Source organism: Heterodontus francisci, chromosome 2 (genome assembly GCF_036365525.1).
Source record: "Heterodontus francisci isolate sHetFra1 chromosome 2, sHetFra1.hap1, whole genome shotgun sequence".
In the NCBI taxonomy this organism is placed as follows: domain Eukaryota; kingdom Metazoa; phylum Chordata; class Chondrichthyes; order Heterodontiformes; family Heterodontidae; genus Heterodontus; species Heterodontus francisci.
The window spans coordinates 86453005-86478979 of NC_090372.1; the positions used below are offsets into that span (position 1 = coordinate 86453005).

General features: G+C 42.5%; 1 protein-coding gene across 2 annotated transcripts in view; it reads right to left on the minus strand.

Annotated features, from left to right (window-relative positions):
- Window positions 1-7027: 7027 nt before the first annotated feature.
- The window catches only part of LOC137385158 (nuclear receptor subfamily 1 group D member 2-like), a 39349-nt gene continuing 20401 nt past the window's right edge, over window positions 7028-25975 (minus strand). For both annotated transcript variants that reach the window (XM_068060121.1, XM_068060111.1), the window contains exons 4-8: window positions 18011-18155; window positions 17296-17852; window positions 16847-17032; window positions 14710-14920; window positions 7028-7998 (exon numbers count right to left, since the gene is read on the minus strand). In XM_068060121.1, the coding sequence (XP_067916222.1) occupies window positions 7802-7998; window positions 14710-14920; window positions 16847-17032; window positions 17296-17852; window positions 18011-18155 (1296 nt within the window). In that variant the 3' untranslated portion in view covers window positions 7028-7801. The remainder of the gene's footprint in view (window positions 7999-14709; window positions 14921-16846; window positions 17033-17295; window positions 17853-18010; window positions 18156-25975) is intronic.

The following is a 25975-nucleotide window of genomic DNA, read 5'->3' on the forward strand; positions in this document are numbered from 1 at the left end:
ATTTCAATTTAGTTTCTGGCATTTTTTACAATTCTTTTGAGTGCTTCTATAAGAATGAGATTGATAGATTTTTGTTGGTTAAGCATATCAAGGGATATGGAGCAAAGATGAGTGAATGGAGATGAAGTACAGATCAGCCATGATCGAACTGGATGGCACAACAGGCTCAAGGGGCTGAATGGCCTGCTTCTTTTCCTATGCTATATTCGGTTGTACAGCTATGTATAAAATTTACCAAAATAGTTCTGATGTACTGGGCCTGGCTTAATTTCAACATTCAGTCCCAATTGTGGCCATAGGACCAAGGAAAGATGCTGAGGAAAAGGTATATCTTCTCTCAGTGAGGGAATCACCCTGACCTCCCATTAGTTCAGCTTTTGAGTGCTAGGCAGAGGCCTGGGGAAGCAGGATTTGCGGGCTTGTTTTCAGTTGTGGAATGGTACTTGTCATCAGGAGCCAAAAGATGTATAGATTGTTGAAAGAAATAGTCGGTTTTGCTCCCATTTTACCCTCCAGAAACAGAAGCAAAGAGTTATTTTTTTTGAGAACAATCCCACCCTCCTGGTGGGGAACCTTGCCCATCAACAACCTATATTGGAGATTTAGACACCACTGCCCATCATTTTCTGGCTATGGTCTTGCCATGCCATGCACTACTGAGAAGCAGGTAAGGGAGCTGCTTAATTGTTTCTCCAGTTCCATTCTGAAACAAGCTGCTGGACATGTACAAGAGCATCTTGGAGTGCCTGCTGGGACACTACCACACCCGCCTGATGTAAGCACAGAATTAGGCCGAGTCTTACTCAACAAGCCTGGGGTAATAGTTTTAATCTCACTGCTTCTAGTTTTGCCTCGTATTTTTTTCTGTCTTGTTTCCATTTCCAGATTCTGCCTATATCTCCCTGATCTGTATTTTCCCAGCTTCCATTAAAAGCTACAAAGCATGGATGGAGATTAGGCATTTTTAGTGAGTGTCAATCCCCATGGATCACAATAGTGCTTTCATTGTCGCTTTTCCCTCCCCCTCCAGTTTTCTCTTGAAGGGTTGATTCTGGCTTGATTATAGTTCTAAGGGCACTAGCATCCACCAGAACCTCACCCATGTGGCCATCAGTTGAGTGTGTGACCTGGCTTTGTCCTACTAACAATGCAGAGTGCAATAATAAAAGGAGAGCGTGCCAATGTATTTGATAAGCACCCAACCAGTTGGCAGAGTGCTTTGTGCTTTACCTCTGATGCAGCTATAAGCTCCTGATGCAGTGCTGGTAAGCTGCATTGTGAGGAAGCAAAATAAGAGCAGCTGTTCGATTGCCAACCTTCCTGTGGTCAGTAAATCCTGGAACTCCCTACCTTACATGACTGTGGGAGTATCTTCACAACAAGCACTGCAGCAGTTGAAGAAGACAGCTCACCACCACCACCTCAAGAGCAACTAGGAACGGGCAATACATGCTGGTCTTTTCAGTGATATCCACATCATGAATGAATAAATTAAAACTTTTATTTTTAAATTCTTGTCCTGTTTCTCTAGACAGATGAATTTGCCGTTTCTACACTTCAATCCACACAGCTCTGGCAGTACATTTCACTGGAAAGTAATCTTTGTTCCAAATGGGACCTCCTGCAATAGTAGTTCTTAAGTAGCTTAATTAATTAAATGGAGCTTTTCTTGTTGACTCATTCCAATCCTTTAAGCATCTGTTCCATGGCAGGACAGATGTAAATTTTTTAAAAGGAGCCCTTTTAAGAGCTGCTGCTCAGTAATTCCCACTATCTGGCCCTTCTGCACTGCTGGCAAGACATTCACTGGAAGCATCATTTGAATTAGCTGATCTTGTGTTATCTGGCAAGGTTAGCACGTACAGCACCTGAGTGGCCACAGTGCCCTTTTCAGCCCCATATCTTTCCAGCAAGAGCAGGAACGCTGGCTGGAAAGTCCAATTCTTACAGGCTTGATGGTCACTTGGATGAGGCAGCACGGGGTACCTGACGTCCATGGAACCAATACTACAGCAGGCGTCAAACCTTCAAGAGAGAAGGAAATTGTCATTAAAAATAACAATGACTACAGGGGTAATTTTATCCCCAAGAACAGGTGGGTTTGGTTCAGCTGGAATGTTAAAAAATAGTAAACCAACACCACCTCAAAGGGATGAAGGTGCACTCTCAGGAGGTGGGTCAGTCAGTAAAAGCTTTTAAGGAGGCTGCATGCCTCCATTTTAACAAGCTTTAATTTTTTTAACACATTTTTGGCCATGTTTCCTGGGCCTCAAGAAACCTGGCAGGTAAAAGGAGGTGAGAAGGACCAGATCAATAAGATAGGTGTATTTACAGCGCTGCTTGTGGGCCAATAAGATGCAAATATTCCAACTCCCACCCCTCTTCCCCACCCTGCACCCCAAGGCCCAACAGGCCTACCTGTTCATAAAAAGAGAATGATGAAATACTTAGCAGAAATAATCAAACAATTGAGCCAGTTAACTCATTCTCCAAAGATGCTGTCAGACCTGCTGAGTATTTCCAGCATTTTCTGTTTTTATTTCAGATTGCCATCATCTGCAGCATTTTGCTCATATAAACTTACCTGCTTTCCAATCGGCTAACACCCATCACCTCCCCGCTCCCCACAATTTCTCTTCACATCTATGATCTCCAACTCCCTCGATCTCTCCCTCCAAGCGATCTTGTCCCCTGAACAACAATCTCTCCATCCTGACCACCAATGCCCCCCTCTCTGTGCCATACTCCTGGTGTTCCCACCCAGATCTCCTCCCCCTGCTTCCTGTAAATGTACAGGTGAAGACTGCCAGCACCTGCTAATCATGACTATCAATATGATTTCTGTAATAGAAGACAATCTCCAGAGTTTTATGGTTATTGGCAGTATTTGTTCCTCAGTTGTGAACATTTATACAGTATTACCATTTCACACATATAGTATGAAATGTTTAATGTCTGTGCCTTCTGTGCTTTAGTTCTTGAGACAATCATTAGTTACATCCATCAATAACCATCTTAGATCAATTTCTCATCAAAACAATCAAGCATTGTACACAACATTCAAATAATTTAGAGAAACCCTCTACACAAATCTTTCTCTACCAAAGTCTTCATGAAAAAGCAGTTGCAAGCAAATGCAAAAAATCTCTTCCCCCCCCCCCCCCCCCCCCCACCCCCCCAAAAAAGACACAAAACAAAATGATACTGGAACACACTGCATCACATCATTCGCAAAAACGTTTTTTGCTCCTCCCTAAAAACGTTTGCAGAACACTTTTTCATTAAGTGATGACCTGTTTCACCAGTGCTGGTAACCTTGGGATTGCAAATTTCACTGCATGAAGGTTTAAAGAGCTTTTTAAAAGCCCTGTCATAAATAGTACGTGCCTGGAAATTACTGAACAGTTTTATGAATCTTTGTATAAATGGGTTACAACCTCGATTAAAAAAGCAGAGACAGAAATGGTATGCAAGCATTTAAAGTGTTCATATGATAATATTAATTTCCAGGCTCTGCTTCAGTCTTCTTGCAATAGCCAATTTATGGTGGCATAGAGGAAACACTGTTAGAACTAGATCACAATTAACAGTAGTCCTGTGCAGAAAATACAACAGTCTTGGGGCATCGTGCCTATAAAGTTGCATCTTTGGATACTGTTATATGCCTTTGCAGCTAAATATATAACCAGTAATAATGTGCTTCAAATTGGCAGAAAAAACAATTCCCAAATGTTCGTATTGCAGATTAGGGTGCGAAGTTTAAGGTACTGACATTTTGAGTACAAAGATTAAAAGGTCAAGACCATACAGAAAGGGCTGCATGTTTTGTTATTAATCATTATACAAAATTAGTGTATAAAAGCAGTGATACTGGCTGATGTATTTAGATTAACTTGATTCAACTACAAAACACATGGCTATGCAACATTTGTTTAAAGTCATCTGGACAGTCTGGAGTTATTATCCACACAACAAGGGTAACAATGCACGGTTACTGGTTTAACATTACTCTTGACTTCTGAAAAGACATCAAATTGCTTTGGCTGCAGGAAGGTAATTAATATTCAAACACCCATCAATTTCCCCAATAGCTCAATCTGTTGATCCAGCAAACAGCTTAGCCACACACATCTTTTCTTTCTTTCTTTCTTTGGCCTCCTTGTCTCGGGAGACAATGGGTAAGCGCCTGGCGGTGGTCAGTGGTTTGTGGAGCAGCGCCTGGAGTGGCTATAAATGCCAAAACTAAAGTGACAGACTCTTCCACAGGTGCTGCAGGTAAAATTGGTTGTCAGGGCTGTTTCGCAGTTGGCTCTCCCCTTGCGCTTCTGTCTTTTTTCCTGCCAACTGCTAAGTCTCTTTGACTCGCCACACTTTAGCCCCACCTTTATGGCTGCCCACCAGCTCTGGCGATCGCTGGCAACTAACTCCCGCGACTTGTGATCAATGTCACAGGACTTCATGTCGCGTTTGCAGACGTCTTTAAAGCGGAGACATGGACGGCCGGTGGTTATGATACCAGTGGCGAGCTCGCTGTACAATGTGTCCTTGGGGATCCTGCCATCTTCCATGCTGCTCACATGGCCAAGTCATCTCAAGCGCCGCTGACTCAGTAGGGTGTATAAGCTGGGGATGTTGGCCGCCTCGAGGACTTGTGTTGGAGATACGGTCCTGCCAGCTGATGCCAAGGATTCTCCGGAGGCAGCGAAGATGGAATGAATTAAGACGTCGCTCTTAGCTGACATACGTTGTCCAGGCCTCGCCGCAGGGTTAATATTAGCCCTGCCTGACAAAAAGTGGGTAGTGAAGAACAGGTTACTTAACCATTCAGATCCCAACCTTTTCATGCCATTTGCGATTTTAACTTTCAAGCAAATGAGGTGCCTACCTAGAGCAGGCAGGGGCCTCATAAGCTTATGCAAATGGAGTCCTATCACATATCAACGACCCAACTGTATTTTCACTGGGGCTGTAGCAGGCAAGCCACAGTAGCTTTCCTGACAGGCTGAAGCATGTCTGGAAACAGGAGAGGCCAAGTATAAAATGTTGGTGGGCCAGCAGGAAGACAGCTCCTGTGGGCACCATAAGGAAAGTCACAGCCTCCCATACCCCAGATACTCCAATTCCTTCCCACAGCACCCTCCTAACATCACATCTCTGCGATTTAACCTACTTGCCAGTGATCCACATCTCCCTGCCTGTTTTAGGCAGACAGCTGACCAGCAGCACGTTGATGATGCTCAGCGGTTAAAATAGCCTGGATCCCAAGCACAGTGTCATGCAGGCCCCCACCTGCCAAGAATGAGGCACATTAATTTTGCCACATGGACATTAAATTTCAAACTGTTGCTGGGAAGAGAAGGCCTGAGACAAGGGGTTGCCATGCCCCTGGCTGGAAAGACATTTTTGCATATTAACAGACAGCGCTTGGAATAAAGGAGCTATCCCCTGTTCCGATGCAATCCACAGACGTGATCAAACCAGTTAGTCACATGACTAACCTGCTTGGCAGTCTGGGTTTTTTTTCTGAGTTGTACAGTTTGAACTGAGAGTCTGCAGAAAGTGGTTTGCTGTTGGATTGAAAAGACCTTTCCTGGCTGGCTCTCCTGTCTGTTCCCATCTGTTTCTCACGGAACTCCAAACACACTGAAGACATGAACCGCAAGAGAGAAAAGTCTCCTACAGCGCTAAGTTTAATAAGAATACTGCGCTCCAATAAAAAGCAAGATCTACCTACAATCAAGGACTTTAAAGTGAGCTCGAAGCACAGTAATAAAAACCCTCTTCAGAAATTGCTCAAACCTTTCCACGTTATTTTTCTTCTGCTCTTTTCTGTCCCTTTCTGCATGTGTGTATCGCGTATGCATGCTAGCGTGGGCACGTCCTGTATCCGTAGGAGTTAAACTCTAATTCGGTTAAGTTTAAGTTTAAGAAATTTCAATCTTTCTTCTTTAAACCGAAGAAGGCCTGTTTGTGCTGGTTTCTTTGCCTTGTCATTGGAAAGCAGTGAACAAGGATTCACCAAGGGAGGAGCTAAAAACATGGTGTGTTTAAAAATTAAACCCGGTTACTGTAGAACCAGGTGAAGGCTGAAAGGGAACCCTAGACCTCTTTCTCACCTGGTCCTAACAACAGATACATTAGCACATTTCACACCTGCTGCCCCCCCACCCCCACCCCCCCAGCAGCTCAAAGTCGACTCAGGGTTAAAATTGACCCCAGGATTTCAGGTTCAAGTTGGCAGATCTCAGTCACAATGGGGTCAGTATCTCAGGGCAAGGGGGTAACAATATCAACCAGGGTTTCTGCTCCTGATCATTGTTCAATAACCCCTGCTGGTAATGCAGATGTAGACATCAGATAATGACAGGATTCCTTCCTTTACCACACTCAGCTGCCAAAAAGCCTGCCAACACTTACTGTCAAGGTTTACACATGAATGATGGCCACTTGGGTGAGGTACCAGATGGTGATCAACCCATTAGGAACTGTATCCCATTGCCTTCAGAGCAGAAGAAATTAGTCAGGCAATGATTTTCATGTGAAGCAAGCATCTCAGCTACTCTGCCTACACCACTTTCTTTTAAAAAAATATCTTAAAAGGGAGGTCTTTAACAAAGGACTGTGTACCAGGAGACCTCAAAAGCATGTGAGCTGATGAGCACTGCAGCAGAATACCAGAGCTTCATTTACTCCTTCTGGGGTAGAGTAGAACAAAAATTATCAAAACTGCACTAAGGAGAAATTTCAGATTCCTTTACACTTGTATAAAATAAATACTTTGTGGGGTACATTACTGTTGAGCACTTCAGAGGCTGTGAGCTATGTACACAGGCAGTTGATGTGCCAATGGCATACAGTGCTCCGCATAGTTACTTGAATTTAGCTTGGAGTCATTAGCAAGGTTCAGTAAATTCTGGGCAATGGAAGGTTCACACTTGACTGGATATATAATCACACAACAGAAACCTCTGGTACCAAACGACTCACTGTACAATACACAGATGAGAAAAAGAGAGTGCAGTGCCATTTCAAACAATTACTTTACTGCATTGATTCACATTCAAAAATAATCAAATACAAATTATAAAGCACATTTTACAGTAGTCAATCCAGGACAATATTAAAATGTTACTTAGATACACTAATGGTTACATTATATGTTGATTAGCTATCAGTGAATGCTGCAGCTAACAAAGACAAGACACACAGATATGTCAACTGCAATATTTTGCTCAAGTGCTTCAATTTGGTGATTTAAAAAAAAACAAGCATCAGGAAGAGAACTGGACACCGAACACAGACTCCACAACTTACTGCCAGGCTGTTACAAAACTGTTCTTTTTAAATGGATCAGAGAGTTAGTTATGGAAGCGCTCCAGATACCGTAAGCTGTGATCTTGTTGTCTCACTGATATTAAAACACAGCACCATAGAACAGGGATTTGTAATATTAAAGCTCTACGGTTAAAAAAAACCTCTATAAGGTTTCCCATAACATCATTCAAATACCATTTTAAAGTGGAGCCATAATCATAAGTCATCCTTAAAGGTGAAGTGTAAACATTGAGTTATATCTATATGTATTCAATAGTCTCAAGTTACGTACAAGTTAAAATCTCAAAATATATTTTAATTAATATCTTCTGTATACTTCTAATTTTCAATATTTGATTATATTACTCCCTTTGTAGCTCAAAAATAATGCAGGAGAAAATGCACTTTATATATACATAAATATGCATACTCGTTCACAAAATATACAACAGAATAGAAACAAAGCATGGAGAATGCGGTCATAAATTTAAGGATATATTTTGAAGGCCAACAACTCTTCTGAATGCATATTGTTAAGAGAACGCAGGTCAGGTAATTTTAACAGGAGCTTTGTAAAGATGGAGGATTCATTTGGATGATTTTTCATAATTAAGGTCCTGAGCGCACGAATTAGAGTTTCCTGCAATTGCTCCACTGAGTTAACATTTTCTATTCCTGAGCGATCTAAAAGAAAAAAGAAATTAACAATTGAAAATCAAATAAATCATCAATCATGTTAGATTTATAGGCTTTTCTACAAGGAAACGTTAGTTCAGCTACATTTTGATTTTAATGACTAAAAGATGAGCAAAGTATCTGTCCTATTACAAAGCAAAACAGATAGAGCAAAAAATTGGGCTTGTTACTGCCTGTTCTTTGGACACTACAAATGCCCTTAGAGCTCCAAAAGAATATCCATGTGGTGAATCTTGCCAGATGCCATATTGATGCAGGAGTCAGAGTTCGCGTAATGAAGTATGCTGAGCAGACAGATCATGATGTCAATGAGTGTGCAATGTGCATTCATCAGCAGGAAGGACTCCCCACAGTGTTATTTAAAAGGAATCATCAACTACTTACAAGTTAGTTGCTGATTGATTTCTTTTGGTTGCGGCTACAATTCTACAAGTGCTTGGTGTTTTCCATAGTTCCATCAAGTTGCATAAGTATATAGGGAATCGGATAGCAGGTGCTGAAGGACTTTTTCCGGACTTCAAGGCTTTTGCACAAACCAGTTGCTCCCAAAGATGGGTGCACTAGCAGGCATTCCCCTTGGAATAGAGCATGACTTGGAAAATGAACAAAGGCCACGCAGAGCAGGACAAGCAGCTGGAAGAGGAAGAAGGGCTCTCAGCAGGCCATATCTGCCCAGGATGTTCAGGAAGCAGTTCTCCTACCTGAAACCAAGCGAGGAATTATGCAAGAGAACTGTATGCTTCCATAAGGACATCCTTACTGAAATTTGTCACCTGCTACAGCCACAACCTCGGAACACAGCAAGGACCACATTGCCAGTGGCTGTGAAGACATTTGCAACATCGCGCAGTTTGCAATCCACTACTGCATAAGGCTCTCTACTCATTGAAAGTTAGCTACATTTCATTCTCTCCTGCCAGAGAGAAGGTGTGGAGTGAGCAAGAATGGAGAGACTTCATGTTGCAGGATGCTACTGAGTGCAATGCATATTGCTTTGGGGGCACCGCATATCCACTCTGCCCTATACTGGAACCAAAAAGGATGTCACTCCCTCAACGTCCAGCTGGTGTATAATCATAGGCAGCAAATCATGTAGGTTAAATCAATGCCCGGTATCCTGGCAGCAGTCATGATGTCTTCATTCTGTGGCAGTCCACTGTGCTAGCTGCATTTCAGCCACCATGGCAAACCAAAAGATGGCTATTGGGTGGCAAGGGCTATCTGGTAATGACATGGCTGATGGCTGTTGTACACAACTCACACACACATGCACAGCATGCATACAATGAAAGCTATGCTACCACACGAAATGTGATCGATCGACCAATGGATTACTGAAATAATCCTTCTGCTGCTACGAGGCTCTGGAGGAGCCTTGCATGCTGACCTTCCCTCCATAAGGTCAGAAGTGAGGATTTTGCTGATGATTGTATAATGTTCAGCACCATTCACAACTCCTCAGATACTGTGTCCAGATAAAGCAAGACCTGGACAACATCCAGTCTTGGGCTGATAAGTGGCAAGTAACATTCGTGCCGCACAAGTGTCAGGCAATGACTATCTCAAACAAGAGAGAATCTAACCATCTCCCCTTGATGTTCAATGGCATTACCATCACTGAATCCCCCACTAACAACATCCCGGGGGTTACAAGAGCAGATCAGAGGCTAGGAGTTCTGCAGAAAGTAACTCACCTCCTGTTTCCCCAATGCCTGTCCACCATCTACAAGGCACAAGTCAGGAGTGTGATGGAATACTCTCCACTTGCCTGGATGGGTGCAGCTCCAACAACATTCAAGAAGCTGAACACCATCCAGGTCAAAGCAGCCCGCTTGATTGGCATCCCATCCACCACCTTCAACATTCACTCCCTTCACCACTGATGCACTGTGGCAGGAGTGTGTATCGTCTACAAGATGCACTGCAGCAACTCACCAAGGCTCCTTTGGGAGCACCTTCCAAGTCCGCGACCTCTACCACTTAGAAGAACAAGGGCAGCAAATGCATGGAAACACAACCACCTGCAAGTTCCCCTCCAAACCACACACATACAGACTTGGAACTATATCACTGCTCCTTCACTGTCACTGAGTCAAAATCCTGGAACTCCCTTCCTAACAGTACTGTTGCTGTACTTACACCCCAAGGACTGCAGCAGTTCACCACCACCTTCTGAGCAGCAGCAATATGACGTAGAGGTGGAGGAGGAGACAGTGGAAGGAGGAAAAAAAGAGTAGGCAACCTAAATGGCCTCTTTCTGCCTGGGTCCATAAAGAACTCATCTGATTCCGATACAAGTAACCATAACTCCAATTACCCAGGCACCAACAGTCCCACAACTTACCTTTCCTCTGTCACTGACCATCATAGTGTCCACTTGAACACAATGCAAAAATAAAAAGCCACCACAAAATAAACACTATAAATCAAATTTATAAATTAAACTCATGCCATATTGCGTATAGAAGTCAACTCATCACTTTTGTGCATCGCCTTAGTGCCTAACTTCCGTGTGCCTTTGTTTCTACACTGTGCTACTCCAGTGATTGCAGCATTGCTGGTGGTAGGCTGCTGACTTTCATTGCAACAGACTGCAGAGGGCATTGGACGGCAACCTCAACCAGCTCTGGCGCTAGATGGCCCAGCTGCAGATTGCACCATCTTGGCATGGGCAGGAGTCTGGCAGACAGGCAACAGCAAGGGCACAGTTGAATGGCGGGGTGGGAGGATGACAGCTGTCTTCATGGGAGAGAACAGCAAGTTCATACTCCATAGAGCCATCGAGTAATCTGTTGGGAGGACAAACTGCTGGACTGCTATGACATCCTGCACACTGTAATACATAGCCATTGGAACATAGGAGAAGTAGGAGATTCAGCCCTTCAAGCCTGCTCCGCCATTCGATAAGATCAGGGCCGATCTGACCGTGGTCTCAACTCCACTTTCCTGTCTGCCCCCCATAACCCTCGACTCCCTTATCTATCAAAAATCTATCAAACACACCTTTAATAAACCCAGCTTCCACTGCTCTCTGGGAAAGAGAATTCCACAGACTAACGACCCTCAGGAAAAAATCTCTCATCTCCGTCTTAAAAGGGAGACTCCTTATTTTTAAACTGTATCCCCTAGTTCTAGTCTCCCCCACAAGACAAAACATCCTCCTGGTATCCATTCTATCAAGTCCTCTCAGGGATCTTACGTGTTCAATAAGATCACCTCTCATTCTTCTAAATACCAACGGGTAAAGGCCCAATCTGTTCAACCTTTCTTCATAAGATAAGAGCTTCATCCCAGGAATGAGTCAAGTGAACCTTCTTTGAACTACCTCAAATGCAATTATATCCTTTTTCAAACAAGCAGACCAAAACTGCACACAGTACTCCAGATGTGGTTGCGCCAAGGCCCCCATACAACTGCAGCATAACTTCCTTACTTTTTTATTCCATTCCCCATGCAATAAATGCCGACATTCATTTGCCTTCCTAATCACTTGCTGTACCTGCATATTAACTTTTTGAGATTCAAGTATCAGGACACCCAGATCCCTCTGTACCACCGAGTTCTGCAATCTCTCTCCATTTAAGTAGTATAATGCTTTTCTATTCTTCCTGCCAAAGTGGACAAGTTCACATTTTCCCATATTATACTCCATCTTCCCAATTTTTGCCCACTCGCTTAACCTATCTATATCCCTTTGTAAACTCTATCTCCTCTTGACAACTTACTTTCCTACTTACATTGGTGTCATCAGCAAATATAGTTGCTATATAGAACAAAGAACAGTGCAGCACAGGAACAGGCCATTCGGCCCTCCAAGCCTGCGCCGATCTTGATGCCTGCCTAAACCAACACCTTCTGCACTTCCGGGGCCCATATCCCTCTATTCCCTTCCTATTCATATATTTGTCAAGATGTCTCTTAAACGTCGCTATCGTATCTGCTTCCACCACCTCCCCTGGCAGCAAGTTCCAGGCACTCACCACCCTCTGTGTAAAAAGCTTGCCTCGCACATCCCCTCTAAACTTTGCCCCTCGCACCTTAAACCTATGTCCCCTAGTAACTGACTCTTCCACCCTGGGAAAAAGCTTCTGACTATCCACTCTGTCCATGCCACTCATAACTTTGTAAACCTCTATCATGTCACCCCTCCATCTCCGTCCCTTCATCCAATTCATTGATATTGATTGTAAATAGTTGCGGCCCCAGCACTGATCCCTGCAGCATTCTGCTAGTTAAAGCTGGCAACCTGAAAAAACCCATTCATCCCTACTCTCAGCTTCCTGTTAGTATGGATAAAGGACTGGTTAGCTACTTTGTTACCCCCTACACCATGCACTCTTATTTTGTGTAGTAACCTTTGATGTGGCACCTTATCAAATGCCTTTGGAATCCAAGTACACTACATTTACAGGTTTCCCCTTTATCCACATTGCTTGTTACTGCCTTAAAGAACTCTAATAAATTAGTTAAACACATTTCCCTTTCACAAAACCGTGTTGACACTGCCAGATCCAATTATGATTTTCTAAGTATCCTGCTATAACCTCCATAATAATGGATTCTAGCAATTTCCCTAGACAGATGTTAGGCTAACTGGCCTACAGTTTCCTGCTTTCTGTCTCCCCCCTTTCTTGAATAAAGGTGTTACATCTGCAACCTTTCAATCTGCTGGGACCCTTCGAGAATCTAAGGAATTTTGGAAGATTATTAACCAATGCCTCTATCACTGCAGCCTCTTCTTTTAAGAAGCCAGCCATCAGGACCTGGGGACTTGTCATGATGGCAGCAGTCTCAGCTTGTATGGCAGCACTCACTTGATGTTTGTGTTGTAAGGGAAGTTGAGACACTGGCCCGACACTGCAACATTGTTGGGTCCACAAGTGGGTGAAAGGAGTTGGGCACAGCTTACATGCTGCCAAGAATGGGCTCCAAGCTCTGTGTAAAGGCCTGTGCCATGTTGGTGCTAGCTCCTCTATGCTCCTTGACATTGACCGCAGGCCGTCAGGCTTCCCAATGCACCATGCATTTTGTTCTGCAAATCCATCAGCCTTCTTCTGTAGCCTGACCCATCAAAGTCCTCATCTGAATCTCTGAATCCTCTGCAGCAGGACCCACGTGCAACCCTGCCCTCAGGCAAGCTAGCACCTGTGCTATCCTTGCCCTGGCTACAGCTCATTCATGCCCAGTGATGCACCACATGTGGATCCCACCTCTAATTTATCCTCTTAAGATACATGCAATGTCAGTATCTGAGCTGGTGACTGCGAGTGTAAAATTAAGTGACGGTGCTGTGTCTTCATCATCACTCTCTTCTTGGTGTTCCGCCACTGACTGGACAGGTTGCACCTCTTGGGTATCTGAAAGGAGATAGGCACAAGGGTAAGGTTGGGGAGGCAGGGGAAAGTAAAAGGTACATGCTTACACCATCTGTAGCTTGTAAATCAGAAGAGAATATGGGAGAGTATGAGAGTAGGGGAAGGGGGACGAAGGAGGATTATGTATGAGGATACAGTCATCTTTGATGGTTTCAGCCCCGCCGCGTGCCACAATCTAAGCAACAGGCATCCTAATAATGTTCAGCACCATCACCTCCACGAGGGTTAGGACACGTAGGCGTGCCTGTCCCCCTCTAGTTAGCTCCTTCTGCCTCCGATTGTGTGCCACATTGTCCTGCAAGAGGGAGAGAAGCGTGTCAGTGAGTGTGGTGCAATCTATTTGGCTAATGTGTTGTCATGGTTGAATAACTGGCAATGTGTGCTACATGCAATATATGGGTGTGAGGCTTGCAGCAGTGCCAAGTGTGTGAAGGTGAAGTGAAACACATGAATGTCAGGTGTGAGACCTGATAGAGATTGTTGGTAGGTGACAGGGTGTGATTATGTGAGCAGTGTCTGAGGCTACTTGTGCAGTTGGTAGGATATCACATTTGACCTTGATCGCTTGTGTGAAGTTACTGTACTTCATGCGACACTGCATCCAAGTTCTCTGGGCTCGACTCCTGGCATTGACCTCTACATCCATCCGCTCCCACTGCTTTGTGACTGTGTCTCGAGGGCCTTCTTCCCCACTGCAGGTAAGAGGACATCATTCCTCCTTTCCACCTTCACCAACAATACTTCCAGTGCAGCATCCGAAAACTTTGGAACCAACTCTCTTCCCTGCTGTGCTATTCCTCACTTTTTCAGGTCAGATTCTCATACGAACATACGAATCAGGAGCAGGAGTAGACCAATTCCCAGCACCTGCTCCAGCCACAATGCACCTCCCCCTTAAGAAGCGCAGGCTAGCTTCAAGCAGAGCAGGCTAGTTTAAAGTGGTTCCAGCCACTCACTATATTGGCCCCTGCTGACAATGCATGAAGTTGGCAAACTGCCTGCATTGCAATCAACAGGCTTGGGTTAATCACGCAGCACTATCCCTGTAACTGTTTTCAGGGGCTATTCAATTTAGCTCTGTATCGCACAGCAACAAGGGAACCAAGGAGGTCAGACGAATGACAGCAATTATTAGTACTGTAATACGTTTTTGCGGAATTTCTACAAGATACTTAATACACCTTCTGGACTTGTTTTATTTTCCAATTCATTTATAATCTACACAACTGGAAAAAAATAAATTGTTTTCTACCACAGCGACATAAAAATGGCACTTGCATACAAAGTGTGTGTAAATAAACAGAATTATAGCAGCTTCTCTTACCAGCAGAAACCAGGACAACTGCTGTGAATAAACTCATCTCCTCCTCACTGAGCTGCAGGGCACCAAGCTTCTCACTAAACTCAAACATGGAGATCAACAAATCACCGGCCCCCAGTAACTGCAGCTCTTCCATGCCGTAACTCTTTCCACTAAGAAACGTGACTGTACGCTCATGTATATCAAATAAAGCAGCAAAGCGTACCATTAACACCTGCCAATGACAGAAACATGTACTCATCAGCACATCATTCAGAAAGACTCAGAACATAACATATTTGAACTTTTACATTAAGAAAAAGGATTTCAAAAATTATATTTCCAACTGAATTTTCCCAGGTCAGTTGCAATCCTCATGACAGCCTCAATTCTGGGTCAGAAACCCAGAAGTGGCTGCGGCGGTACATCAGATGTGATTTTCCCCAGAGGCAGCCAATTAAAAAGCTGCCTCCAAGAGCCTGTCCAATTAGAGATGGTGGTCGTGTTCCAATGTCGGGAGTGCGACCCGTCGGTAGGGCCGCTAGTTGCAGCCGCTCGCTGCCCTCGCACTGTGGGCGCTGCTAAGGGGTCAGCAGGAGGAGCATCAGCAGAGCCATGGAGATGCCTTGAGCAGGAGTGCAGCAGCTGCCACCGCAGTAACAGCTACATTAACGGAGACAGCAGTCTCCATGAAGTTCATGCAATGGCAAGCCTTCTACTCGGTGAGACCCGAGCAGTGCAATTTAATGCTGGAATCTTAATAAAAGGCTTCACATGGTTTGCGGCTTGGATCTCCCATTTCCAGGCTCCTTACACAGCAGGAAGCCTGGGTGCTGCCAGGAAATTTTCAAAACAAATTCTGCAATAGGGACTAATTGGCTACATGCCTGGCAGTGGCGGATAGTCATCACTGCTGGATCCCACCTCTGGAAAAAGTGCATGGAGGCTGGAACATGTTGCACAGCCGGCCCAACGCAAGCCAATCACATTTTCCTCACCCCCCACCTCCAAAGCTGCCTCCATGGGGCTGGGAAAATTCAGCCCGATGTTTCCCCACCCAAAAAACTCTTGTCATTATCAAATAATAAATAGTCATGTCAAAAATTGACTGATGAAAACTACTGTTTCACACCAAAGTTTCCCTATATAATTGGTCAAGATCGGCACACCAATTCTTGTTCCTTTCATTTCAGACTCACTAATGTTTTGAGAGGGAAAAGTCATTTTCTCACCATCGGTTTCCAGACATGGGAGAGAAACAAATATTGTAGAGGGAGAGTCCCCAGGGTTTGCTTTTTCACAGCTACCTTCAGTTCCAACATCATTAGCAATGGATTGTCTAATTTTTATTTCTGTTCTTAACAATGATGTAATATATACACGTTCAAACAAAGTTTCCTGAACTCTGTTTGGAATTACATGTGGTACAGGAAATTATCTGAATGTTGTGAATTCATAAACAGTGTGTGGACATTCAGATTGGAATGGTGCTGAGTAACATTGACTCGTGATATATAAAATCCATTCATTTGCTTACCATCACAGCAGAAACAGTCTGGCTCTGAAATTCTGGGTCCCTGCCTTGCTGCTGGAAGAAGCAGTGTAGTGGGACACCCCACCATCCTTTGAGTGATTTGCTCAAGCTCTGCTCTCCCATCCCACCAGAATACCTGGTTCTATCTATCCATAATCATAAATTGAAATTCTGGAGAAATCTGCAATGACCTTTATACTGTTCATGCTGAACCATACAAACTACAAAAGCCCAGGGTTTGGTTCCTTGTGTGCTGAGCTAACCATCCTCAGTGAGATGACAATGGGGGTAACAACAACTGGGACACAGCATCCTCTCATCCAGTTGCTCCTGCTTAAAAGAGCACACTTGCATGTTGGGTGAGGTCAGGATCATGCTCTGTTGTCATTCTCACTTTTTGCCTACAATAATCAAACAGCCTAACATTGGCTCGCACATGAAGATTATCTACTTGTGAATCATTGACTTCAACAGAATGATGAAAAAATGTGAAATAGATATATTGCATTTTATATGAGTCAAAACACTTAATGACTATTTACTACTATTGAATTAACTCAATTTCTGATCCTCCTGTGCCTAGACAACTACTAAATATTTGGAAAAAGAGTTACCTTCTGTACATACCTCAAATGTTCCAGCTTTAAGTAAGCTAACTTGGTCATGTTGTGATAGATCTTTGAATCCTGGAATACGTTTTGCGAATTCTACCACCTCTCTAACTGCAGGTGTAAAGCTCATAGAGAATTCTTCCCAGATTTCTTGCTCTGATTTATCGGGGTTTACATAAGGAGACATACTCATTGGACACACCTGGCCAAAAAAAACCACCAAAATTTAGTACAAACATCAGCAATAGAAGTTTTAACTTACAGATAAATGTTTAAGTTTCTGTTCAAAAAATGCAGTAAGAAAATAGTGACATTAAATAATGATTTTAAGATTGTATTGCAAAATATGAATGACTTTTAATTATTTGATTTTAATACAGAACTTTCAAATTAGCAAATATTCCAATAGTCAATAATTTCACAACAAAAGTGTGACCCTTTGCTCAGCCCAGATGGCATACTTACCAGATGCATTCTCCTTTCTGCGGTCCAAGAGCGGTCATATGTGATGCTGCTTTGAGAAAATCCATCTTCTGCAAATGCATTTTGCATATATCCATTGGTAACAGTACAGTGAGTGTTTAAGAATCTATCTGTATGAACATTTGGACAAAATATATGGTTATTAATCTTGTTTGTGTTACAGACTTTGTGCTGGTTTGCATTGTTAAAACAGTGGATTCCATTATCTCCATTTATAGGGTGTCCAGTCATCCAGTTATCATCATTGTTTCTCTGAAGACTTTCTCTGTTCTGCAACTGTACGGCTTCCAGTGTTTTGCCTGGCTTATCTTGGGTACAGAAGAAAGTTTCCTTATGGGCTTTGGTCACTGTACCAATTACTTGATCTTCAACATTTTGAGGCATCTCAGGCTGCAGTTGTGGGGAAGAGATCGCCTCTTGTAATATTTCAGTCTGAACATAGCCATTCAGCTGATTATTCATCATGTTTTTCATTGCACTTTGCATTTCAACTAACATTCTCTGCTTCTCACGCTTAGGAATGCGTCCAAATCGAACAGCTGTAAAAGAATACACAAAGGTTATACATTATGGTGGAACGAACAATCTCGATTGCAAATTTACCTTTCAACATTTCGAAATATGGCAACATCTGATTTATGCATTGCAGTATTTACAGCACTGTAATAAGATTGATCTCATCTACAACAGTACTCACCATCTCGGGACATGCCTACAGCCAAACACTTCTTAAAGCGACACTGCTGACACCGGTTCCGATTCATCCTCATTATGGAACAGTTTTCATTTTTCAGGCACTTCTTGTATTGAATATTCTGCTGAATGCTTCTTCTGAAAAATCCCTGCAAGAATGAGATCAAGGATATTCAAGCAAATTCCAATTAAAGAGAAAAACTGAAAATTTACACAATTTGGCCTGTAATCACAGTTGTCCAAAGTTTTGGTTTTAGGCAGTCTGCAGTGTCAGTCAGTTTGGGCTTCTTTACAGCCAAGTTGCTAATGGTACAAACTGCATACAGAGGCACCTTAAGCTATACAAGAGTAGCTGCAAAATATTTCTTTGTAACATGGTGATTTGACAGACATGGAACACTTTTTGCCAAAACTTTGCATTCCTGAAGTGGCAAACAAAAGAGAAAATACCAACAGGACTGCAAGCTTAGAAATAAGAATTGCTCACATACATCACTACGTGGTAAAGAAACAATTTCCTGAAGTCTTCAAAAGCTATCCTACAGTAGAATTACTTACCAGCTTACAAGGCAATAAGCTTTCCTAACTAAAGATCTACAAGTATACACTCACAAAAATTACTAGACTCTAAAATAAGGAGAAATAAAGCATCTGCTTTGAGAAAATCCATCTTCTGCATATGCTTTTTGCATATGTCCATTGGAAACAGTACAACAATGCCTGCTTATGAATCTATCTGTGCGACCATCTGGACAAAATATGCTGGTTTGTATTGTTAAAACAAATGATCCATTAACTGTGGGGCTGATGTTGGGGAAGCTGACCCTCTACAAGGTAAATTTTAAGCAGCATTTTCAAATGCTTATGTCAGCTCGTAAACTATTTGTAACTAGGGTGGCACCACTTTCCAGGGACAGCCCCCAGATGAGGTACTGTGTCCCCTGGCAAATAATGTCCTCGGAAGAGTCACGCGTTCATGGAATTCATCCCCGAATTACTACCTTTACTATTAACAGCCACCCAGGTTCATATCAGGAGCTATGTGACCCCTAAATTCCCTGCAGTTAGTCAATAAAGTGGGCAGGGCAGGGGGGCAGGTTTGGATTGGTGGGAGGAACGTCAATCTCCTGTTTTCAACTATGTGGTGGACTGGGGGTCTTTAATTTATGCAGTGATCAGGCTCCGTGGTCGCACTGCACATGCTTTGCCTCCGCCCTACCTCCCAGGCCCCCCTACAGAATCCACAGATAGTCCCCATATCGCATGCAGTTTTTCTGAGAAATTCAGCTGAAGAGAAAATGACACCAGAACCATAGTGTCCAAGAGACAAGGGACCATGGTTGACTGGATTAATGAGCAGCAGCTGAAGCCAGACCATGTGGATATTCCAGGAGCCAGATGAAAGCATGCTCTGGGACCCAGGATAGTGTACGGCCATGCGTCCCTGGATTTGGTTTAGAAAATGTCGTTACTCTATTTTTAATTGCTTTCCATTGCTTCCCCTCACATCCTACACTGTCCACTATGTTGCAGAACCAGGTACTGTGCTAAAACCAGTTGCTTTAGTCTTTAAACTTTATTACAGTGCCATCAAGTGATAAGAATTGATACTACAGGAAAATGATGGAGAATACTGGTGCCACATACTGCAAAATGAAAAATGTTATGGATACCAAAAGTCCAGTAGAATGTTGACCCCTTTTAGGTTTTTTAACCCCACCTTCCCCTCTCAGATATGAAGGAATAATGCTAAAAACAAATTAAGGACTTTTGTTAATTTTCCTCTATATTCCACTACACCATTGTGATTTTTCTTTTCTTGATAAAAGTAGTGCCCAAAATCACTTGGTACTTGTTAAAGTTAAGTTAGTAAGACTGCTATTACAGAACTGGAAAACACAACACAATTCCCACTAATAGTGACAGTTAAATACGAATTGGAATAATTTTTGATCACCATAATCATACATATAAAACTAAACCATTTCAGATTTATCTTTAATGTATTAGGACAGAAGGTTAGCTTCATTAATACTAGCATAGACCTCCACACAAACATTTATCCCTTTCAGCACATGCATTCTTTTTAATGCTCACCTTTACAAACTTACCCCTGAAGTAGATTTGCTTTCATCTCTTATGTTTTCCATTCCATTTATATCTTGTACACTTTTTTTAAAACAAGCCTGATTATCAAACTCAGTAGGTCTAATAAGTGAACTATTCTACAAAGTCCCTTATAAAAGTGTCAAAAGAAATGTCAGAACAGCCATGGCTGTCAGATTGGTTACCAGGCATCTGCAGATACATAGATCTTTAAAAAGGTGGGAAAGCAGCTGGAAAAGCCATAAAACAAATTGGAGTCTGGGTTTTATATATGGGGCATTGTTGAAGAATTTGTGCAAGATAATGGTCAGTATGATCAGTATTTAGTATAGTTCTGGACACCCCATGTAAGTTAGACATTAAGAGCCTTGGAACGGGCATAGCGATGATTAACTGACAGGTTTTAGTTATTTAGAAAAACTCCAAAAAAAACTGGGCTTTCCTTACAGATCAGAGAAAGTTAAAGATGGGGTCTAATACAGGTTTTCAGAATTATCTGAGGGTAAACAATGAAAGATAGTTTCTGCTGGTTTGCGAATCGTTTTCAAGAAGGCATCAACTTGAGATTATAATTATAAGAATGAAAAAGAAAGTTTGAAGATTTCTTTTTCACAAAGAGGATTAAGACATGGAAATAAATTTACCATAAACAACTACTAAGACAGAAGCTAGAACATTAAAAAAAGAGAACAAGTATATTTGAAAAGGAATATAAAATACAAGGAAATGACAGGCAAATATCTCCCTGTACTTTATTTCTATGATTCTTATTTCAGTTCCTGATTATTTCATACAATATTACACTCAGGCTGATAAAATCACATGGCAAACCACAATCTGTGAACTATTATACAATATAGATTCTTCTGGTATGTATTCACATGGTAAGGAGATATAAGTTTACTGATGTAAACCAAGAATGCTGCAGGGGTAGTTTGATGTACACGTCTCAGAATGAGGCTGCACGAATGCAACAGAAATGGCTTTAGACATGTAATACATACTACATATTTTCTAATCCACTTCAAGGTGAGGAAAAATAAACTTATTGTACTAAAGCACAAGTGTACTTCATATCAGCTAAGTGGAGTAGCAATGCTGGTGTCTATGTAAGATCTGCGTATAGACAAGTCAAAGTGTTACAAAATTTTAAAAAAAACATACTCCAAGAATGGTGCCAAAATACCCAACAGCCTTAAAGGCAATGTAGAGAGACACTGAGGTGTTAGTTGTGACTTAGTGGCTAACATTCTCCCCGACTCAGGAGGTTTTGGGTTGAGGTCCCATTTCGGAGAGTTGAGCAAAATCTAGGTCGACACTCCCTCACTCCAGTGAGGGAGTGCTTCACTATCAACGGTGCTGACTTAGATGAGGGGTTAAACAAAGGTCTCATTTATTCTCTCAAGTGAATGAAAAAAAATCCCATAGCACTATTTCAATGAAGAGTACTAAAGTTCTCCCTTGGTGTCCTAGCCAATACTTAGCCCGCAACTAATATCACAAATTATCTGGTTATTGTCTCGCTGCTGTTGATGGGACATTCCTGTGTGCAAATTGTCTGCCACATTTCCTACATTACAACAGTCAGACTACACTTCAAAAGTACTTCAATTGGCTGTAAAGTGCTTTGAGATGTCCAGAGGTCACGAAAGGCACTATATAAATGCAAGTCTTTCGTTATCCCCATTGTTGAAGGGATGAGCCACAATTGACAATTTGATAGGCCCTCCAGCCTCAAAGAAAGGACTTTATAAAAGTATATAAGATACAATTGAATAAAGTAAGCCTGAAACAACACACTCAGATATGCCATGGAAGAAGGGAACAGGTTCAGGATTTTGAATGGCAAATTTAGACTTAAACCAAGAAATATTTCTTTGCACAGATAGTAGTCAACAAATGGAACAGGCATCAAGTCCAAGAGACTGGATTAACTTCAAAGGGATGTTATAATGGGAAGATGCTAATGTTGGCATTCTGGAAAAACAATATAAAAATTGGCTAAAGGTCTATCGATATCCGGTACATAAGTAACATACGCTATCGAAAACTGCAATTTCCCACAAATATTCACAAGATATTGTGGGCGGCACAGTGGCGCAGTGGTTAGCACTGCAGCCTCACAGCTGCAGGGACCCGGGTTTGATTCTGGGTACTGCCTGTGTGGAGTTTGCAAGTTCTCCCTGTGTCTGCGTGGGTTTTCTCCGGGTGCTCCAGTTTCCTCCCACAAGCCAAAAGACTTGCAGGTTGGTAGGTAAATTGGCCATTATAAATTGTCACTAGTATAGGTAGGTGGTAGGGAAATATAGGGACAGGTGGGGATGTTTGGTAGGAATGTAAGATTAGTATAAATGGGTGGTTGACGGTCGGTACTGACTCGGTGGGCCAAAGGGCCTGTTTCAGTGCTGTATCTCTAATCTTAATCTAATCATATTCAAATTTACCTATTAACACTTCCCTGGAACATCAGTAGAGGGGACTCGAATTTGATTTCTACTGCCATGTGGAGTTAAGCCACCAGGTAGAGCTGCAGAGGCTTCCCATTTCCCAATACAGCTACCTCTACAGCTGAAGAACCTTCTTTGTCTAAGAAGTCAGCTTGACTTTCTTTAGCCATTTAATATTAAATTTCTAAACTGTTCCATAGGAGAGGAAAGAGTGATGGGCGGGAAGGAACAGGGTGCTTGGAACAGGAGGGGGGAAATGGGAGCCTTCAATTCCCCTGCCAAACTCAGATTGGGGAAGCCAGCAATATTTAAAGCCTTTGTAGGTTAAATAAAAGGGCTTTCGCCAAAGCCCATGAGGGAATCTGTTCCTATAGTTTAAAAGCCTATTCCTGGCACTAATGGGAAATTAGCTTTTAGAAGTGCAGGGATTTGTCTCTAAATGGCTTCTCCCTAACTTTTGGAAAGGCCCGGTAATTTAAACTGTAGATCCCCAAAGACACTTTGTACAGCGAGCTCGCCACTGGCATCAGACCCATCGGCAGTCCATGTCTCCACTTTAAAGACGTCTGCAAACGCGACATGAAATCCTGTGACATTGATCACAAGTCGTGGGAGTCAGTTGCCAGCGTTCGCCAGAGCTAGTGGACAGCCATAAAGGCGGGGCTAAAGTGTGGTGAGTCAAAGAGACTTAGCAGTTGGCAGGAAAAAAGACAGAGGCGCAAGGGAAGAGCCAACTGTGTAACAGCCCCGACAATCAAATTTTTCTGCAGCACCTGTGGAAGAGCCGGTCACTCTAGAATTAGCCTTTATAGCCACTCCAGGCGCTGCTCCACACACTACTGACCACCTCCAGGCGCTTACCCATTGTCTCTCGAGATAAGGAGGCCAAAGAAGAAATGTGTTAAATAATGTGAATTTCTACCAAGTCATGAGAGGCCAGTTAAGGAAAACTTAAAACACCCAACATTTCAAAAGCTGGTTCCCAGTTAATGCCTGGAATGAGCTTTAGAAGGGCAATTTAGGGGCTGACAGAGGAAGAAGGAATGGAACCAAAGGCTTGGAAACAGGGCCAGACCTGCCACATTGGGTCCACAGTGTGCAGGCAGCCCAGGATTGGCATAGGAGGAAAGCTCAATACTTCATGGATTGAAAGCTTAAAAATGGGATCAGAATATGGATAAAGCAGGGTCTGAGGCTGAAGAGACTAAAGAGCAGGGAGCTGGGAAATACAACTGGGGAGCCCCAACATCACTTGGCTTGGTAGAACCACCACCAACATAGCTGACTGACTCCTAAAGGACAATGTTGGTAGATGAGAAAGCTAATATATGAGGGAATAACCTATTTGACCTCATCCTCATTAATCTGCCTATCGTAGCTGTGTTTAGCTATGACAGCACAGAAGTGACTACTCCACTGTCCTTGTGAAGATCAAGTCCATCCTCACACTGAGCATGCCCTCCATCGTGTCCTGTGGCACTACCACAGTGCTAAGTGAGGCAGATTAAAAACAGAGCCAGCAGCTTCAAACTGGGCATTCACGAGGCACTGTGGACCATCAGCAGAACTGCATACCACTTAGGGCCCAGCCTCACTCCTCCAGTACCATTAAGGCAGATGACCAGGGTTCTGGCAAATCGTATAACTAGGGCGTAAAACTAGGCTTTAAATTAAATAGTCGGGGCGAGGGATCAAGTGGGAGAAGATGTGAAAATTTAAAGAGAGAAGGAAAGAGAGCAAGGTAGCCATAAGGGTAATGATAATCAGAGTGTGGCAGGAAGGGACAGAGCGTACAAAATTAACAGTGCGCCTAAAGATAAGGCTAGAGGTTGTGAAAATAATAAAAAGACAGAATTAAAGGCACTCTATCTGAATGCACACAGCATTCGCAACAAGGTAGATGAATTGATGGCACAAATAGAAGTAAACAGGTATGATCTAATTGCCATTACGGAGACATGGCTGCAGGGTAACCAAAGCTGGGAGCTGAATGTTCAAGCGTATTCGACATTTAGGAAGGAGAGGCAAAAGGAAAAGGAGGTGGGGTAGCACAGTTAATAAAGGATGAGATCAGTACATTAGTGAGAGGGGATCTTAGATCGAAAGATCAAGATGTAGAATCAGTTTGGGTAGAGGCAAGAAACAGTAAGGGGCAGCAAACATTAGTAGGAGTTGTTTATAGGCCAAACAGTGGTGGTAATGTAGGGCGCAGTTTAAGTCAGCAAATTAGGGGTGCATGTAACAAGGGCAATACAGCAATCACGGAAGATTTCAATCTACATATAGACTGGGTAAATCTAACTAGCACTAATGCTGTGAAGGACCAATTCCTAAAATGTATACGAGATGATTTTCTAGATCAGTATGTTGAGGAACAACTAGAAAATGAGCTATGCTAGATCTGGTATTGTGCGATGAGAAAGGGCTAATTAATAATCTTTTGTAAAGAAGCCTTTAGGCAAAAGAAAACACAATATGATAGAATTTTACTTTTTAAGTTTGAAAGCGATGCAGTTCAATCCAAAACTAGAGTCTTAAGTCTAAACAAAGGAAACTATGGAGGTATGAAGGGCAAGCTGGCTGTGGTAGATTGGGAAACTGCATTAGAAAGTATGACAATAGACAGGCAATGACTAGCATTTAAAGAATTAATACATGGTTTACAACAAATTTGCATTCCTTTGAGGAACAAAAACCTAGCAGGAAAAGTGATCTAACCACGGCTAACAAGAGAAGTTAAAGATTGTATTAGATCAAAGGAAGAGGCTTATAAAGTTGGCAAAAAAAGCAGTAAGCCTGAGGAATAGGAGATTTCTAGAATTCAGCAAAGGAGGTAGAAGAAACTGATAAATAGAAAACACAATATAAAAGTAAACTAGCAAGAAACGTAAAAACAGACTGTAAAAGCTTATATAAGTATGTAAAATGGAAAAGGTTAGCAAAGGCAAATAAGGGCCTATTACAGGCAAAGACAGTAGAATTTACAATGGGGAATAAGGAAACGGCAGAGAAACTAAACAAATACTATGTGTCTGTCTTCAAGGAGGAAGACACAAAAAAACCTCCCAGAAATACTAGAGAACCAAGGGACTAGCGAGAATGAGTAACTGAAAGAAATCAGTTAAGTAAAAAAGTAGCACTGGAGAAATTAATGGGACTGAAAGTTGATAAATCCTCTGGACCTGATGATCTACATCCCAGAGTGTTGAAAGAGGTGGCTGTAGAGATAGTGACTGCAATGGTGATCATCTACCAACATTCTATAGATTCTGGAGAGGTTCCTGAAGATTGGAATGTAGCAAATGTAACCACAATATTTAAGAAAAGAGGGACAGATAAAACGGGGAACTACAGACCTGTTAGCCTGACATCAGTAGGGAAAATGTTAGAATCTATTACAAAGAATGTGATAACTG